This window comes from Callorhinchus milii, unplaced genomic scaffold (assembly GCF_018977255.1).
Source record: "Callorhinchus milii isolate IMCB2004 unplaced genomic scaffold, IMCB_Cmil_1.0 Scaffold1, whole genome shotgun sequence".
In the NCBI taxonomy this organism is placed as follows: Eukaryota; Metazoa; Chordata; class Chondrichthyes; order Chimaeriformes; family Callorhinchidae; genus Callorhinchus; species Callorhinchus milii.
In genome coordinates, this window is record NW_024704742.1 from 135,748,573 (window position 1) to 135,764,915 (window position 16,343).

The 16,343-nt window shown below is 45.0% G+C and overlaps 1 protein-coding gene across 1 annotated transcript; it reads left to right on the forward strand.

Moving 5' to 3' along the window:
- Positions 1 to 2,550: 2,550 nt before the first annotated feature.
- On the forward strand, positions 2,551 to 14,379 carry LOC103185496 (uncharacterized). The gene is given in 10 exon segments (NM_001371833.1): positions 2,551 to 2,589; positions 3,384 to 3,489; positions 5,366 to 5,581; positions 6,231 to 6,437; positions 7,887 to 8,120; positions 8,625 to 8,778; positions 9,402 to 9,511; positions 10,631 to 10,744; positions 13,056 to 13,199; positions 13,794 to 14,379. Coding segments are annotated over 9 exon segments (1,404 nt in total). The 5' UTR covers positions 2,551 to 2,589; positions 3,384 to 3,399; the 3' UTR covers positions 13,929 to 14,379.
- Positions 14,380 to 16,343: the final 1,964 nt, after the last annotated feature.

Below are 16,343 nucleotides of genomic sequence, written 5' to 3' on the forward strand. Positions count from 1 at the left end.
CTCTCTGGCCTCGCCTCACTCTGGACATAGCTCACTCTCGGCTCGAGTAAGGCTCTCGCAGCTATCTCCTACTTATACTTTCTGGATGCAACCCGTTTCTGATTTGCTCAGCAGTGATTTGGAATTAATGCCTAATCAAGTGATTAATTAATAAGTTAATTTAATCAATAATTTACTTGTTATTGGCTTGGCTTAATTGGCTACAGCTGCTCCCTGTAAAGTTACCCCACAAGACCAATGTACCAATAGTATCAGCAATTTTAAATAACACAAGACTTAAAACAACTACAACAACTACTACAAGACTTGAATAACAACAACAACAATTTGGGTTATGTACTCATGATAGCAGTTTTCACGACACTCACAGCAGCAATTCCCACTCTCACCAAATTCCCTCACACTCTGGCCTCGCCTCACTCCGGACGTAGCTCACTCTGGGCTCTCGGCTCAATTCCGGAAATTCCGGAAAGAAAAAATCTTTGCTTTACAGAGTGTTATCGAAACATCTTTAAAGCTCGTCACTGGCATTACCCTAACAAAAACTGGATTTTTTATTTATGTACTACTGCTACTAATAATAATCCTTGGGTTTGACATAGCACCTTATCACGCTTATCACGTCTTAGAGACGTCTCAAAGCGCTTCACAGAACATACTGAAAAATTGATTGACTGTGCATTTTGTGGATAAAAAGCGACAGCCAATTGTGGACAGCAGCATCCCACAAACAGTCGTGGATTAGAATCATAGAATATTATTTTTATTACAGCACAGAAGGAGGCCATTCGGCCCATTGTGTGGTGAGCCCTGTAGTTCAGTGGTTAGCGCACTCACCTCACAAGCGAGAGACCTGGGTTCGATTCCTGGAAGGGCGAAATATTGTGCAAGTTTCTTTACCCCAGACGTCTTGTTTACCTAGCGGATAAGTAGGAACCTTTATATTAGCCACTTGGTGGATCACTTTTCTGGGGATAATAATTCCTTCAAAAAAAATTGGTCACCAATCCACAACTGATTGTGCGCAATTGACTGCCACGTTTCGCCCACAAAATATACAGTCAACTCACTTTACAGTATATTCTGTGAAGCGCTTTGAGACGTCTCGAAGACGCGATAAGGCACTATATTAAATGTAAGGATTATTATTATTATTGTGTCTGTGCCAGCTCTTTGGAGGAGCTACCCAATCAGTCCTACTCCCCCGTTCTTTCCCCATATACTTGAAAATTTTTCCAATTCCCTTTTGAAAGTTGTTATTGCATCCATCCTTTCAGGCAGTGCATTCCAGACCATAACAATTTGCTGTGTAACAAAATTCTCCTCATCTCCTCCCTGGTTTTTTTGCCAATTATCTTGAATCCATGTCCTCTGGTTACCAACCCACCTACCAGTGGAAACAGTTTCTCCAAATCTACTCTATCAAAAAAAAGACCATAATTTTGAACAACTCTGTTAAATCTCTCATTAACCTTCTCTATCGAGGGAAAACAATCCCAGCTTCTTTAGTCTCTCCATATAACTAAAGTCCCTCATCCCTGATACCATTCTGGTAAATCTCTGCATCCTCTCCAAGGCCTTGTGGAGTCCTGTAGCTCAGTGGTTAGAGCACTCGCTTTGCACGTGAGAGACCTGAGTTCAATTCCAGGCAGAGGGCGAAACCTTGGGCAAGTTTCCTTACTCCACACAGAGCCTAATAATAATCCCTCCAAAAACCAAAAACAATAATTAAATTGGTCATTTTCAATCTACGACTGTTTGTGGGACATTGCTGTGCGCAATTGGCTGCCGCGTTCACCCACAAATATACAGTCAATTCACTTTACAGTATATTCTGTGAAGCGCTTTGGGACGTCCTCCCAACGTGAAAAGCGCTATATTAAATGCAAGGATTATTATTATTATTATCCTTCCTATAGTGTAGTGGTCAGAATTGGACACAATATTGCAGCTGAGGCCTAACCAGTGACTTATCAAGGTTTAGCAGAAGTTCCTTCCTTTTGTGCTCCATACCTATGTTTATAAAGCCAAGGATACTATTTTTAACAGCTTAATCAACCTGTCTTGCCACATTCAAAGATCTGTGTACGTGAATCAAAGACCTCTGTGTATATGTTGTGGGTTGAGTATCCAAACAATTTTTTTTAGGGATTTTACTTCCTGAAAAACAATCTGCCAATTGACTAACAACCAGATTGCTATTAAATTCTAGGTAAACAGAGATGTGGAGTATGGAAACTTGACAAACACTAAAGGTTTAGTTGGACTGTGACTAATTATTTCACCCACAAACTTCTGACTATTGAGGTGGGACTCCTACCAACAAAGATAATTTGGCATCAGAGTGAAACAACCGAGGTTTCCTCCACACTACTGATAACATACATTGTCTTATCTGACAGCTTTTCGATTGACCTTTAGATTATGTGCGGGTTGAGCACACCTAATAAATTGCTCCATCTTTTGCTCACAGTAATTAACAGTATTGTTTCCTGGTCCCTTTGACTATAAAACCTCCCAGAGGTTGTCCAGATGTGATATTCTGGTAAATCTGCTTCCCAAGTGCAAATCGCAGTCGTCAGAGACAGAGTAAGTTCATTGTGCCTTTGTGGCTTGTACCATTTGCTTATGCCAGTGCTCCAAGATGCCAATCTGCGCGAGTTGTCCCTGTTGTTTTTCATCATTAATGGAGCGCTGTAGCTTAATAATAATAATAATAATCTTTGCATTTAATATAATGCTTTTCATGTCTTCGAGACGTCTCAAAGCGCTTCACAGAATTTACTGGAAAGTGAATTGACTGTGTATTTGTGGGCGAAACGCGGTAGCCAATTGTGCACAACAAAGTCCCACAAACAGTCGTGAATTGAAGTGACCAATTTATCATTGTTTTTTTTTTGAGGGATTATATTCCCCAGAAGTGCGATCCACCAATTGACTAACAACCAGATTCCTACTTACTTAGCAGAGGCATGAGGAGTAAGGAAACTTTGCTGAGAATCAAACCCAGGTCTCTCGCTCTTTAGGCGAGTGCTCTAACCACTGAGCTACAGGACTCCAGGATAGTGGTTAGCACGCTCGCCTCGCAAGCGAGAGGACCCGGGTTCGATTCCCAGACAGGGCAAAACCTTAAGCAAGTTTCCTAATTCCACACCCCTCCAGCGGTAACAATTCCTCCAAAAAAAATTGTAGTTGCTCACTGCACGACTGTTTACGGGACACTGCTGTACACAATTGGCTGCCGCATTTCGCCCACAAAATACACAGTCACTCCACTTTACAGCATATTCCATGAAGTGCTTTAAGACATCTCAATGATGTGATTAGGTGCTGTATCAAATGCAAGGATAAGTATTGTTATTATGGTCTGGTTGTCCTTTCAGAATATTTGAAGCAGAAATGAATGGAAACGAGAATCACGGCTTTGAACACTCGGCAGCGGAAAGGATGTCACCTCCTCAGACACAGAAGGAAAAGGGCTATGGACAGGTAGTTCATGTCTGGGAGCTCATTATTTGATAGATAAACGACTGAGATCATATTTTGCTCATAGTAATCGTAATAATAATGATGTCCTGATTATCAATAATAACGTCCTGATTATCAATAATAACATCCTGATTATCAATAATAATGTCCTGTATCAATAATACTTAGGCTTATTATCAAGGATAATATTGCTATCAGACTCTGCCACTGATAAGCACTCCATACCTGGCATGAAGGGCGCTATATAAATGCAAGTTGTTGTTGTTATTAATAATACTGTTAACAAGATTATTGGCAAAAGAACCAGAGGGCAAATGAGGAGAAATGTTTTTACGCAGCAATGATCTGGAATGAACTGCCTGAAAGGGTGGTGTGGAATCAGATTCAATACCAACTTTTGAAAGGGAATTGGATATGTTTTTTGAAAAGGAAAAACATGCAGAGGTATGGGTTAAGAGTGGGGGTATGGGAATAGTTGGATAGCTCTTTCAAAGAGTTGAATAGTCATAAATGGGCCAAATAGCCTAAATAATTATTATTATTATCATTAAATAATAATATTATTAGTAGTATTAATACTAACTAAATAATAACAATATAATTATTATTATAGCCTCCTTCTGTGCTGTAAGATTCTATGAACAATAACAATATTGTTATCAATAATATCATCGCCTTTCAACCATCTTGTATTGTATTTTGTATTGTAATTTTGTTATGCCCGAAAGCATTAAATGTCTCAAGGCAAGTGCTTCTTCATAGGGACTCACTATCACGTATAGTGACTGTGTGTGAACTTGTGGCCAAACACAGAGAGCATTTGAAGCTGGGTAAACGCCACATAGACACGAGCGTTTTTACAAACGGCGTATCAAATGTCAGGAATAATGTTATAATTACACAGCTTACTCAAGCGAGAGGTTTGATTCCCTTAGGCAAGTTCCCTTACTCCATACGCCTCTGTTCACCTAGCAGTAAGTAGGAACCTAGTTGTTAATCGATTGGCGGATCACTTTTCTGAGGGTAATAATTCCTTGAAAAAAAGAAAATATTGGTCACTCAATCCATGGCTGTTTGTGGGACACTGTGCGCAATTGGCTGCCGTGTTTATCCCTCACAATATACAGTAAATTCACTTTACAGTATATTCTGTGAAGCGCTTTGATAAATCTCAACAGTGTGATAATCCATTATATTGAATGGAAGGATTATTATTACAATTATTATGTTGTTAGGGTATAAATCACTCTGTAGAGAAAGTTTCTAAGCAGTTGTCAGTGAAGAGTCAGCCCGAGCAAAATACTGCCACGTTCCATAGGAATGTATGTTACTTTTCTTAATATGTTTGAACCTCCTAAAATAGCAACTTTTTGTAGGAGGCTGATCTTGTTATAATTACTATTTACAATTATTATAATTTTAACATCATTTCACCCAATTCACTTTACAGTATATTCTGTAAAGCGCTTTGAGACGTCTCATTGGTGTGATAAGGCGCTATATCAAATGCAGGATTATTATTATTAATATTTTGTTATTAATAATGTGAGAATAACAATATTAACTCCATTATTAATAATTAATTATTATTATTAATACAACAACTAGCATTTATGTAGCACCCCTCACTAGTTAGTGTCACAGAGCAGTTAAATCACTCTGGTAATAATTAGAGTAATACTTAATAATTCTTAATATTAATAATTCATGAATAATCTTACGAACGCTGAGAGTGGTCAGCGAGTGCCAGCGCTTTGGGATGTCCTCCTGACGTGAAAGGCGGTATACAAACGTAATTTGTTGTTGTTGTTGTTGTTGTTGTTGTTGCTATCGGCCCAATAACTGCCCTAATGCATGCTCACTCTCTCCGGATCAGGTGGAGAAAAAGCCCATTTCGCTGCTGAAGATTTTCCTGCTGTGTCTCCTGGCGAGCGTTATCACCACCGCGGTGGGAGTTCTGATTCTGGCTCTCGTGTACGTCACCGAGTATCGCCCTCAGTCCTCCTCGCAGCCCCAGATCGAGATCGAGAGCCCCACGGATAGCAGGGTGGACATCAAATACAGCTTCCTGAATCACTTGGACAAATCAAAGGTATCGTGTGCTGTGATTGCCTACAAAATAGATGGAGTCCCATAGCGTAGTGGTTTGAGCGCCCGCCTCACAAACCAGAGGACCCGGGTTTGATTCCCGGGCAAGGTCAAACCTCAGCCAAGTTTCCTTACTCTACACGCCTCTGTTTATCCAGCAGTAGGTAGGAATCCAATTGCTAGTCGATTGGTGGATTGCTTTCCAAGGGTAATAATCCCTTCCAAAAATATAATTTGGTCGCTCAACTCCACGTCTGTTTGTGGCACACTACTGTGCGCAATTTGCTGCCACATTTCGCCCACAGAATACAAGTCAATTCACTTCAAGGAATATTCTGTGAAGCGCTTTGAGACATCTTGATAACGTGATCAGGTGCTATATCGAATGCTAGGATTATTACTGTTGATATTATTGAGATCAGTGGTTTGAGATCAGAGGTGTTGTGGCTTGGGACAGCCTACAGACATGTAATTTGTTGCTTCTATAAAAAAAAGTAATTGTTTTTATTATGAAATACACAGCTACTATACTTTAATGTAAATCCTTTGAAATGCTTCAACATCTCAATGACGTGCTAAGGCGCTATGTTAATTGCAATCAGTTTTTGGCTCTGCTCCTCTGTGACTGGTATAATCTGTGTCCCGTGGCCCAGGTTTTCGAGTTGCCCGGTGGAGCCATTCAGTGGGCACGTTACCGCAAAGACACGAGCGCATACGAGGATGAGATATCGATGCAGTTTGGGCGAAGCATCAATGAAAGACGGTCTAAAATGACCATCGGCACCCTGCGTATCAAAAGCAATGGTCTCCGGCTCCCACACTGGCATTTTAATGCCAATGAACATGGATACTTGCAACAGGTAAGTCAAATGAAACTGTAAGTCAAATGAAATGGCAACGTCTGTAGCGTATTGTTGGAGCACTCGCCTCGCGAGGCGAGAGGACCTGGGTTTGATTCCAGGCAGAGGGCGAAACCTTGGGCAAGTTTCCTTACTCCACACACCTCTGTTTACCTCGCAGTGAGTAGGAACTCAGTTGTTAATCGATTGGCGGATTGCTAATCAGGAGTTATAACCCCTTCAAAGTAATAATAATGATTCGGTCAGTCAAAACACGATTAAGTGAGTCACTGCTGTTGCACGTATGGCTGCCCATAAAATATACAGTCAATCCGCTTTACAGTATATTGTTTTGAGACGTCTCGATAAGGTTGTATGTCAACTGCAAGGATTAGTATTATATTACTATAATTACTGTAAAAAGCTTTGCAACGTCTTAGGCTCCTTATCAAATGCAATGATTGCTATTGTCAGCCTTCCCAACTCCTCCCTCCACAGGCTGCAGATAATCCAGAACTCTGCAGCCCGTTTCCTCTCCCGCACCAAACTCCGTGACCTCATCTCTCCCACTCTCGCCCGACTCCAATGGCTCCCTATCCTTCAGAGGATCCAGTTCAAGATCCTGGTCCTCACATACAAAGCCCTCCATGGCCTCACCCCATCCTACCTCTGCGACTCCCTAAACCCCTTACGGACACGCCAGTTCCCTCCACTCAGCCGGCTCTGACCTACTCTACGTCCCCCAATCCACCCGCCCCACCATTAGTGGGAGAGCCTTCAGCCACTCTGCCCCCAACTTCTGGAATTCCATCCCCAAATCACTCCCCTCGCCCCCTCCTTAGCTTCCTACAAGTCCTGCCTCAAGACCCTCCTCTTTGACCATGCCATCGGTCAACCCCCCTTCTCCTCCCCTCCTTTCTGCCCCCCTGACCCCAGCTCGGGTCTGAAATGCTGTACTCTGGGACGTCCCAACGCGAAAGGCGCTATATAAATGTAATCTTGTTGTTGTTGTGTTTCCCCCTTAATGAGGTAGGGTCCGTGTCCATTCTAAAGATTTTTTTGGTCAGCCGGGTGTCTGACACATGTGGAAGCCTATCACCGTAGCTTAAGAGAATCCAAACCAAGCTGAGAATTCCCTGCATCCCACCTACATGTGGAAATCCCAGAGATAGATTGTCGGAATGGAATGCGCTCTCTCCTCCTGGAGGGACACATCCTGCTTACCTAATTCTGGAAAGTATTAGGCCCAGGTTGGCAAGAGCCAAGGTTTGGGGACCCCAGAGTGTACCCCTGGAGTCTGACCAGATAAAACCACATAGCTTGCCGTTGATAGCGCTGCCTGACAAGATTTCCCACTGCTTCTCCAGCTCGGACCTCCATACCTGTTAGGGCTTTGGCTTGCAAGGTTATCAGGAGCTGAGTGGGATAACTCCTTGCCCCATTCTAATGACCTAGTTTTTATTGCTGTAGGGCAAGGCATGGATTGGTGTGGTGGATGATGGGACTAACATAGTGGCGACGTACAACATCACAGCCGGGCAGCTCTTTTTCTTCCCGAAGAACACTCTTCACTGGGTGAAGAACGTGGGTGACGAGGACTGTGTCTTTGTCCTCTTCTTCACGACCCATGAACAACTGCTGACCTTAGACATCGATGACACATTTTTCTCCACACCTGAGGACATCGCCTCCAGATCATTGAAGGTAACCAGTGGGGGGGGAGAGAAGGCGGGGGTGGGGGTGGGTGGTTGAGGACAAAACACTGGTCCTGTATTGCCGGCCGTCTGATGAGATATAAAACTGAACATCCCATATCTGCTTGTTCAGGTGTATGTTAGAGATCCCATGACATTACCTGAAAAGAGAAAGGAACTTCTCCTGGTGTCCTGGCCAACAATCCCACAGATAATAAAAAAAAATTGGTCACTTGCTCCCTGGCTGTTTACGGGAAGTTGCAATGTGCAAATTGGGTTAAATATTAATAATAATAATCCTTGCATCCTTGCATAGCGCCTTATCACGTGTGGCCTTACAAAACACACGGTCATTACAGTTCACAGTAAACTCCTGTGGAGCGCTTTCAGATGGCCTCCCAATACGAAAAGCACTGTGTCCAAAGAAAGATTTCTTTACACTTCGCTCAGTAGAAAATCACATGGTAAGACGTTACTAGGCGCAGGGTTGTTTAATCTCATCTTTCCTGCACAGCCGGAAGGAGGAGTCAAGTTCATTAGGAGCTTCTCCAAACAAAAGGAGGACCAAGGGATCAATCTCCCAGCCAACCTGAAGGACCTCGTGACCAACGCCAGTTACGTACAGTCGCCGGACACCATCGTGTGGAAATACTTTTACGACCTTCCAGGTAATGGCTTACTTTCAGGATCGTTTCTGAAGATCTTCCTCAGACCCCAACGCTGTTAAGCAGCCAGTAACACTGCCCAGCATGAAGGATGCTGAAAATGCAAGTTGCTGAGATACTGAGAGCTTAGATGTGAGCCCACATGAAGATACCTTAGCGTAGTGGTTAGAGTGCTCGCCTTACAAGTGAGAGGATCCGGGATCGATTCCCGAGTCAAGGCGAAACCTTAAGTAAGTTTCCTTACTCCGCACGCCTCTGTTTACCGAGCAGTAAGTGGGAACCCGGTTAATAGTCAATAGGCAGATCACTTTCTGGGGAAATAATAAATTCATGATAATAATTTGGTCATTCGCTCCATTGCTGTTTGTGGAACATTACTGTCGCACATCAGTTGTCTCTATCTCTCACACAAGCAATCCCTCCCCCTCTCTCTCTCTCTTTGTCTGTGTCTCATACAGTCTTTCTATCTCTCTGTCTCTCAGACTTTCTCACAACCTCTCTCTCACTCACACATAGTCTCTCTCTTTCTCTCTCTCTCTCTCTCACACATATGGTCACTCTGTGTGTCTCACTCTCTCTCACGTTCTCTCTCTCTCTCTCTCTCTCCCTCTCTCTGGTATTCGCAGGCTCCACACAGTTTGTGTATCCCGGTGGGATTATCCAGTGGGCGAGATACCGGAGCTCGCCCACAAACCTGACAGAGAACGAGAAGATTTACGGTGAATCCGTACACGAGGTACCTTCCCTCAGGGTCCCCACCCTCACCTATACCCCCCACCGCAGCCCCCAGCGCCGGCCTCATCTCTCCCATCTTCTCCTGCCTCACTCCCTTGCGTCAATGGCAAGTTTTGCGGTCCGAGTTGGTGAGACTCCAGCAGTTACCCCAACACACACCCTGGGCTCCCCCCAAGCCTTGGCTCTTGCCAACCTGTGCCTAATACTCTCCGGAATTAGGTAAGCAGGATGCCTCCCCCCCCCAGGAGAGAGAGAGAGAGAGAGAGAGAGCGCATTTCATTCCAACAATCTATCTCTGGGATTTCCATGTGTAGGTGGGATGCAGGGAATTCTCAGTTGGGTTTGGATGCTCTTAAGCAACGGTGATGGGTTTGTGTCAGTCACCCGGCTGACCAAAAAAAACTCCCCTTCTCTTACACCAGCCCCCCCCCCCCCACCCCAGCTCAGGTGGCCAGCCAGCTATATCATAGACGTGTTCCTGCTTCATGTCCCCCACCCTGCCCACCCCAACCATTGGTGGTCAGTCCTTCAGATTTTCTGCCCCAGCCCTCTGGAACTCCATCGCACGCTTGCCCCCTCCCTTGGCTCTTTCAAGGTCTATCTCAAGACTTTCTTCTTTGATCGTGCTTTTTCTGCCACCTTCGAACCCCACCCCCTACCGCCAACCCTATTGATTCCAACCCCCAATTTGGGTGCAAGTCTCTAACTGTCCAGCGCCTTGGGACGTCCTTACGACATGAACAGCAAGCACAACAAATTATGTTTGTGTAGTGCCTTTCAAGTCGGGAGGACCTCCCAAGGTGCTGGACAGCTAAGGATGTGCACCCGAGCTTGGGGTTGGGGTAGAAGTAATTTTGCTGTTATTAAATAATAATAATTTGGTCCCTCAATCCCCGACTGTTTGTGGGACGCTGCTGTGCGCAATTGGCTTCCGCGTTTCGCCCACAAACACACAATCAATTCACTTTACAGTATATTCTGTGAAGCGCTTTGAGACGTCTCAGTGATGTGATCAGGCGCTGTATCACATACAAGGATTATTATTGTTGCTGTTGTTGTTTGCCATTGGGGATTTGCTTGTGCTTGAGTTGGTGACCAAACCCCGACCTTCTCTCCACAGCACGCAGACACCCTGACAATGGGCACGCTACGGATTTACAGCAACGGCCTGCGGCAGCCGCACTTCCACTTCAACGCTAACGAGATGGGCTACGTGGTCAGTGGCTGTGGACAGGTAACTCTCCACATTTCCGGACACTATTCCCATTATTCCCAATCAACTCCGACAATCATGAACTCTCCGACGTCCCCAGTCGCTCTCTGGCATCTAAGCAATTCTTTTTGGGTCGGCCGGGTGTCTGACACACGCGGAAACCCAGCACTGTGTTTAAGGGTCTTCAAACCAAACATCCCACCTACACATGGAAATCCCAGAGATACATTGCTGGAATACAATGCCCTCTTTCTTCCTGGAGGGACTCATTCTGCTTATCCAATTCCGGAAAGTGTTAGGCGCAGGTTGGCAAAAGCCAAGGATTGGGGACCCCAGAGTGTGGGTTGCGGTAACTGCTGGAGTCTAACCAGCTAAAACCGTATGTCTTGCCATTGATCTGGGGAGATTGGAGTCCTGTAGCTTAGTGGTTAGAGTACTCGCCTCGCAAACGAGAGGAACTGGGTTCGATTCCCGGCAGGGCGAAATGTTGGGCAAGTAAAACCCAATACTAATAATAATTTGGTCACTCAATCTAAGACCGTTTGTGGGATGCTGCTGTGCACAATTGGCTACCTTCAACCGTGCCTTCAACCGTTTCTCTTCAACCGTGCCTTCAGCTCCCCTCTCGACTCTCTAACCCCTCCTCGCTCCCTCCCTTCCCTCCCCTCACCCTGACCATTTCCCCCCTGCTCGGGTCCTGACCCAACTGTCCAGCACCTTGGGACGTCCTCCCGACATGAAAGGCGCTCTATAAATGAAATCTTGTTGTTGTAGTTGTAGTTGTACCGCATTTCGCCCACAAAATACAGTCGATTCACTTTACAGTATATCCCGTGAAGCGCTTTGAGGCTTCTCGAAGAAGTGATAAGGCGCTTGTATCAAAAACAACGATTATTATGATTATTATTGTTGGCCAGGACACCGGGGGATACTCAGTCTTTCTGGTTACACTCAGAACCTTCCCAAACCCCCCACAGTGCAAGTGAGGTCAGGGTTAGACCATTTCTGCACCTCACTCCACTCACCTTCGAGAAACCACTCTGCCTTCTCACCGATGCTATAAAGCCCTCCTGTAGTATGGCCACCATAACTACACGCACTACTCTAACTATTGTTTAATCAATATTCTAACATCAATTTGGCATAATAATAATCGTTTAATATAGCGCCTTATCACGTCGTCAAGATGACTCAAAGCGCTTTACAGGATACATTGTAAAGTAAATTGACTGTATATTTTGCGAGCCAAATTCATCAGCCAGTTTGCACACAGCAGTGTCCCACAAACACTCATGGAGTGAGTGACCAAATTTTGTTTGGGGGAATTATTGGGCAAGACATTGGGAGAAAGAAACCTTGGGCAAACTTCCTTACTCCTTACTCCACACGCCTCTGTTTTCCTAGCAGTACGTAGGCTAGGAACCCGCTTGTTAGTCGATCGGCAGGTCATAATCTTTCCGGGGGGTAATAATCCCTTCAAAAAAATAGGTCACTCAATCAACGACTGTTTGTATGACACTGCTGTGTACAATTGGCTGTCGCTTCTCGCATGAAAAATACAGTCAATTCACTGTATAGTATATTCTGTGAAGCGCTTTGAGACTACCGTATGATGTGCTATATCAAACACAAGGATTATTATTGTGGATAAGCTGCCGCATTTTGCCCACAAAAACCTACAGTCACCACCCTTTAACGATAAACCTGGTGAAACACTTTGCGACATCGCCCTGCCATTAAAGACGTTGTATCAAAAGCAAACATAAATAACTAACTGCCTTCTGAATAATACTATGCATCCGGCCTTGGCAGCTACTTGTGTAATGAACTTGCGCCTCATTATCTGTCTGAATGGAGCCAGTCTTCCAATCCTAATCAATTCCTCTTTGAACAATCTTGACACTTTGCCATCTGGACAAGATTAGTTAACTGTAGCGATTTGTAAGATTACCCAAGCCAATAAAGGAAATAGCTCCTGCGTATATACTTCCTTGCTGAATATTTACCCCCCACCCCCATTCTACGTCAGGATTCCCTGCTCCCAGTGATTGATCTTTCCTTTCAGGTCCTACCAATGAGCCAGGCCGGGCTGTGCTATCATCAGCAGTGCCCTGGATTACTGTGGACTCACCTGGCTCAGGAACTGGACCAGAGACCGTCACAGAGGGCTTGTTCGATTCAGACATTCCTTTGCTAAACATCACCTGTTGCCCTGAGTTGATGATGAGACCTCCTTTTTTAAGGGTTCAGCCTCTTCACCCAGCCCCCATCCACCCGTTTCTCTCCCCTCCCATCCGAATACTCTGACCTTATTTCAGGCTCTCCTTTCTAGGTGGGAATAATTGGGACCTCAGTCACGGATTTCCAGATAAACGTCGGTGATGTCTTCTTCTTCCCCATTGGGACCCAGCATTACATCCAGAGCTCGTGTACCGAGGATCTCCTGCTGATTCTCGGCTTCACCACTGGAGACCAGGTGAGGACTCCACACTCCTGGTGAGACCAGAGGATGTGGCGGAGGGCTGAGGTTGGGTGGAGGTCGCAAAGGGTGTGGTGGAGAGGAGGGCGGAGGGTGGAGAAGGCTTGAGGACGCAGAGGATGGAGGTAGTGAAGGATTAACACATGGCTCTGTTTACCTAGCAGTAAGTAGGAATACGGTTTTTAGTCACTTTCCTCGGGTAATAATCCCCCTCCAAAAAACGAAAACAATTGGTCACTCCCTCCATGACTGCTGTGTGCAATTGGCTGCCTCGTTTCGCCCATAAAATACACAGTCACTCCACTTTACAGTATGAGTGAGGCACTTTGAGGCGTCTCAACGATTAAATGCAAGGATTATTATTACTGTATTATTATTAACGAGCACAGCTTTCAAAAGGCAATTTCAGGAGAAGGAATCAAGAAGTATTTCTTTATCAGGAGAGTAACTAAAGGGTCACCAGGAAGGATAGGTTGAGGGACAAGTGGTTGAAGGAAGAGTGGTTGAGAGAACAGTGATGGATGAGCTCAAAATGGGTCTTCTTCTCCCGAAGAGTCTTTTTCACCCAAAGCTCTCTTGTCTCTCTTGTAGCTGGAGACCTTGGACATGGATGATTATTTCAATGCGGCAGCTGATCACATCCTAGCCCAGGCCTTCCACAAGCCCCAGAACGAATTCCAGAAGATCCCAGTCTTCAAGGATGACCAGGCTGTGAATATTCCTTGAACCCGGAATAGCTCAGCAACCGCTCATTGTTCAATGGAAAGTGTGAATGAACATGTAAAGTGTGAACGTCTCTGGCTGGGGTGTGGCCGGGGGGAGGTGGGTAAAGGAAAAAACACTAGTTCAATGGCTTAGCGGATAAACACAACCCATGATGCGTTACTGAGCAGGACACACATAAACCATCGGGGGTTTGATCCATTAAATGGATACCCACTCCAGCTCACTGAGCCAGCATGGAACCTCAGTGTCCTGGTTGACTCTCAACTGTCCTTTAAACCCCACATCCCTGCCATGACCCGTTCCGCCTTCCCCCACAACGTTGCCGGCCTCTGCCACTGCCTCTCCCCTCGGGCCACCACCCTGATGAATACTTTTATTCAGATTCCATTACTCTAGTTCTCTGCTTGCTAACTCTTCCCTCCACCAGCTGAAGATCATTCATGGAGTCCTGTAGCTCAGTGGTTAGAGCACTCGCTTTGCAAGTGAGAGACCTGAGTTCCAGGCAGAGGGCGAAACCTTGGGCAAGTTTCCTTACTCCACACAGAGCCTAATAATAATCCCTCCAAAAACCAAAAAAAAACAATAATAAAATTGGTCATTTTCAATCTACGACTGTTTGTGGGACATTGCTGTGCGCAATTGGCTGCCGCGTTCGCCCACAAATATACAGTCAATTCACTTTACAGTGTGTTCTGTGAAGCGCTTTGGGACGTCCTCCTGACGTGAAAAGCGCTATATCAAATGCAAGGATTATTATATTATTATTATTATTCAGAACTCTACACCTCCCACACCAGGCTACGTGAACCCATCGGCCCCATCATTGCCCGGCTTCACTGGATTCCCATCCCCCAGAGAATCGAGTTCAAATCCTCACTTCTAAAGCCCTCTCACTCTGCACGGGCCTGCTTCATGAGACCTGTTCTACCCGCCCTACTATTGTGGGTCAGATTTTCAACTTCTCTGCCCTGCTCTCTGGAACTCCATTCTGGAATCCGTTCGCCTCACTCCTCCCTTTGCCTCCTTCAAGATCTGTCTCAAGATCTTCCTCTTTGACTGCACCTTTGAATATCTTCTCAAATCCTTGCCAGCCTGAATCTAACCACTTGTTTACAATCCCTTGACTGTCCAGCGCCTTGGGACGTCCTCCTTATGCGAAAGACAATATGATATTGTTAAATGAAGAAAAACGTTAAGCACCTATCGTGTCTACAACAGCAACAAAGTGCATTCATATCGGGAGGACGTCCCGAGGCACTGAATGGGTTTCCGATTTACTGACATTTTTTGATAATAAAAACACAAACTCTCACTTTGTTGAATTCATCTGTGTTTCGAAATGAGATCAGAGCGACATCAGATGACATACTAGAGATCTCAGATGATTTTATTATTAGTTTGTTATTTTTAATCTTTGTTGTTGTTAAGTTCTGAAGCTCACTTTGCAAGTGAGAGACCTGGTTTCTATTCTCAGCAGGGCAAAATGTTTTCTTACTCCACACGCCTGTCTACCTAGCAGTAAGTAGGAACCCGTTTTTTAGTCGATTGGCGGATTGTTTTTCTGGGGCTAATAATCTTAAAAACGCAATATTTGGTCACTCAATCCACGAGTGTTTGTGGGACACTGCTGTGAGCAATTAGCTGCCGCGTTTCGCCCACAAAATATACAGTCAATTCACCAGATGAAAAGGTCTATATCAAATGCAAGGGTTATTATTATTTAAGAGACATGCCCAGGAACTCACACAATCGGATATTTACTATTTTTTAATGGATCGCCACAAGCAGCACCAGGGGAGATAGCTCCATTCTTGGGCAGATAGTGTGAAACGGGGTTCGGAGACAAGATGGGAAACATTATGACACAATCTGCAATTGGCAATCAATAATCTGATAAACTGGTTCTTCCGGTTCATAACTTCCCCTTTCCCCTCCGATTGTCAGCCTGACTCAGTCGGATGCTCTCACCTCTGAGTCAGAAGATTGTGGTTCAAGCCCCTTGCGGGACTGGAAACCATGAAGTCCACAGTGACACCACAATACAACAAGAGTTGGGGGAGCGCTCCATTGTTGGAGGTGCTGTCCTTTGGGTGAGACGTTAAACTGAGGTCCCATCTGCCTGTTCAGGTGGCTGTTAAAGATCCCCATGGCGCTATTTGAAAAGAGTTTCTCTCTCCTGGCCGACAAATAAAATTGGTCTCTTCTCACAGAGTGAGAGCTGCTCACACTTGTCGGAGGGCCCAGCTGAACACACAAGCCACCTTAACGTGTGGGTGTTAAGGTTTCTAATGATCAGCACAAGCTCAGAACCACAAGCGGTGTGTAACTTCTCTAACTCACAGCTCGGAATTCCATCAGTATTATTTTTTTTTGGGGGGGGAAAGGAGAGGAAAATCGAAAGCTCCGAATTCAGAA